At 42.8% G+C, this 3,494-nt stretch overlaps 1 protein-coding gene across 1 annotated transcript; it reads right to left on the bottom strand.

Annotated features, from left to right (window-relative positions):
- Positions 1 to 433: 433 nt before the first annotated feature.
- On the bottom strand, positions 434 to 2,972 carry LOC111646021 (myomegalin-like). Its single transcript, XM_023395393.2, has 3 exons — positions 2,450 to 2,972; positions 779 to 1,014; positions 434 to 657 (listed from the first exon to the last, which is right to left on the bottom strand). The coding sequence occupies exons 1-3, from the start codon at positions 2,959 to 2,961 to the stop codon at positions 434 to 436; spliced, it is 972 nt and encodes a 323-aa protein (XP_023251161.2). The 5' UTR covers positions 2,962 to 2,972.
- Between the last annotated feature and the right edge of the window lie 522 nt (positions 2,973 to 3,494).

Raw genomic sequence — 3,494 nt, 5'->3', positions numbered from 1 at the left:
TGATGCATGAACACGCTTCCTCACTGAATTTCATTTCATTATTGTGTATTTACATCCACAATAGAGACATAAATGACAATGGTTTGGCGTGCTTAAAGTAGCCTCGTAACATCACATGTGTACTCTGGATTTTGCACACAAACATAAACAAAACTTGCGTGTAAAATGTGTATTGATTTCTCATGTTTCCATGTTGGTTCATATGGATAATTCGTTCAAAAATCACTGTCGCTTCCTCTACAATACCTAACTTGGGAATATAAACATGTTCTGTTCGGTTTCAAATCAATCGGTTTTCTCAAAATAAGTTGTTTCTGTCTTCCTCGTCACCTTTCTCATGACTAACGTGGCTGTTTACGAAGAAACGATTGTGTTTTAACACCAATAAAACAACAGAATCCCATTTTTCTCCGTTTAGAAGTCAATATTTGCATCATAACCTTTTCTCCCTGAATAAAGATTTGTATCTGATGATTTCTGGGACACTGTTTTTTGATTTTCTGGACACACCCACACACACACCCACACCCACACACACACACACACACACACACACACACACACACACACACACACACACACACACAGATAAGTGAATGAGCACTGACCGGATGGCGAGCAGCTCTGTCTTCTCATCTGGATCTTCAGGATGATCTCCTGATGTCATAATATCATTAGTTTTATATTCAGTTACACTTGAAATAAATCAGACTATTGACTCCATATACTGGCTGCATGTAACAGCGTGTCATGAAATAAATAATTTCAGCTGACTCACGTCCACTGATCTTTGCGCTGACTCTCTGTGCCAGAGCGCTGCTCTGGGCCAGCTGGTCCCTGAAGCTCTGGCCCATGTAGTAGTCGATGTCGTTGGCTCTCAGCAGCTCCTCGAAGGCCTTGGTGGTGTCTCCCAGGTGCTGGGTGAGGATGTTGCACACGCCCCGACCCTCTCTCAGCCGCTGACGGAGGTGAGACAACTCCCTGGCCTGAGCCTGGATCAGAGTGTCGAATTTACTACAAAGAGAGGAAAAGAGAAATGACAGTTACTGTATATACAGTGACTCTGACAAGCTGTGAAATGACACATGAAAACTTTATTCATGTTTTTTTTTAATATAATGGTAAATGGTAAATTATTCCAATGAACAACCCCATTTTCTTAGTTTTCTCATGTCTAGTTTAGTTAGTGGATGGTCTAGTTTTGTAATGGTGCTTTATTGGATGTTTTAAAACACATATAACCCCAAAACTGAGTCGGTCTCACCTCCTCCTTCAGCCAGGAAAGTGGAACATTTATTCTCTTAATTTCCTGCCTTCATCAACAATTCAGGACGAGAAGCTGTGTTCGATTCACAGGAACATTTTGCTTATACAGACCCTACAGATCCTGTAAAGACCCTGTTTACTTACACTGGGACATTTGCAAGGCATTATGCAGATGTGAGAAAACCAAAAGACAATACAACCTGGTTTAATATACTCAGAAAAATAAAGGACTAACGCCTTTTGATAGTAGATGTCCAAAATGTAATTTTTTCTGGATGACTGGTCCCATTTTCTCAACAATTGAAAATCAGTAGAATTACCAATAAGCTGTGAGGCCCAGCTGGTGTTGCTGCCTCATCTCTGAACCCTGGGCTCAGGACTCCACGCGGAGTCGCTTGTTGGAAGAGGACACATTTTTTGGATTGGTTTTAGGTCCAGATTCAGTTTCACAATGTCGGTGCTAAAGCCGCAGTGTAGCTACAGTTTGGTTGCACATGGCAAATGGGACAGCGTGTTCCCGACCTCGTGTTAGTTAATCCCCTCGGACTGTCGGGAAGCCGAGTTTACATAAAAACATCTGTGGATACGCCTGATGAACACAGACTGACACTGACGGAGAGCGACGGGACGTTTAATGCCTGCAGTGATTAATAGATCCACTGTACAGGCTGGACCATGTCAGTGAGAGGCTGATAGGGGCTGTGAAGTTCTTCTTCATTTAGGAATTGTAAATGTTTTAGCTCATTTATGTCATATCATTTATACTGTAAAATTTCAAAAAAGTGGTTATTAAGTTATTCACTTATAACGAAAAGAGAAACATTTGAGACAGGCCTTTATTCCTTAATTCCTCTGTTTTATAAGCACATTTGATCATATTTCAATAAGATGTCTCTCGTGTTCTAAATGACTGTTGATGAAAACGCAATATTTACATATTGTTTTGATAAATTCATTTTATTTTCCACCTTTCATTCACTTGTTAATCAATATTGGGCTACTCATAATCACTTCCTGCTGATGTTTCACATTAAAAGCCTTCAAGTTGCTCATAATCCCTCCTTTCTGTGAAAGACCGACTTCGGTTTTCACTTTTTCTTGACTTTAAATGAAACTATAGAAACATGCTCATTTATATATCTAACAACTTTCTAAATAAATATGAGGATTAAAAGTCACTCACCCGGGCCATGTGGCAGACTTTCCGTCTTGGTCCACAGACTTCTTGCCTCCTTTCCTCAGCTGGTTCTCCAGAGCATCCACACGTGACACCAGCTCCTGCAGGCCCTTGTCTGGGTGAGGGTGACGAGGCGAAGCCAGTGGACCTCCGTCAGATGACTGCCAGCCCTCATCATCCTCCGTCCCGCTCTGTGAGGGCGAGGCCTGGAAGGACCAGTTGACCTTGCGAGGTGTAGAGGGTCCGTAGTCGCTGGAGGTGGAGAGGGAGCGGAGGCGGCTCTGCAGCCCTCGGATAACTCCCTGAGAGCGGGACAGCTGCGAGCGAAGGTCCTCGACAAGACGCTGGAGAGACGACGCCTCGTCTCCATAACCGGAGCTCTGGGTGGTGGTTTTAGTGAAGTTGGAGCTGGTGCCGGTGGCGGTGGCAGGCCACCACTGGGACCCACAGTCGAGAGATGTACACATCTCCAGATCATCGAACTCTGTCAGGGACATACAGTAAAAAGTCTGAGTCATGATTTCTTTACTATCACAGACACTAATGAAGTGTAATACAACAGACCTACAATAATTCCTCCTTCGTGAAGGTTTAGTTTTTGTTTAAACTGTTTTATGGAGGTGTATGACTTTTTTAAATCATGAAGTTTTTGGTGGTGCTGAAATGTTTTTAATATTTTATTCACAGTATTTATATCAGCGAGGTTCTGCTCACTTAAAAATGTGCTGTACACTACAAATGAAAATATATATTTGAGCTTTTGATCTGCTATTACAAAATACAACAACAGGGTAATAACACACACACACACACACACACACACACACACACACACACACACACACACACACACACACACACACGCTCTAGGATGGAGCATCTTTTCAACCACAGGAGCGTCAAGATAAATAAAGCAATCTAAAGCTGGTCTCTGGGCTGAGCGCGGAGAGAACAGTGAACGTGAAAGAATGCAGATGTCAACATCTCATACTGGCCACAAATTGGTAGTTGTGACACTACTGAGGTTTCAACCCACCCCCCCTCCCCTCCC

The sequence above is a fragment of the Seriola lalandi genome, unplaced genomic scaffold (genome assembly GCF_002814215.2).
Source record: "Seriola lalandi dorsalis isolate HSWRI2012SDOR001 ecotype SW California unplaced genomic scaffold, Sedor1 jcf7180002054962, whole genome shotgun sequence".
Lineage (NCBI taxonomy): Eukaryota > Metazoa > Chordata > Actinopteri > Carangiformes > Carangidae > Seriola > Seriola lalandi.
The sequence above is the reverse complement of the archived record's forward strand: the minus strand, read 5'-3'. Positions and strand labels throughout refer to the sequence as shown.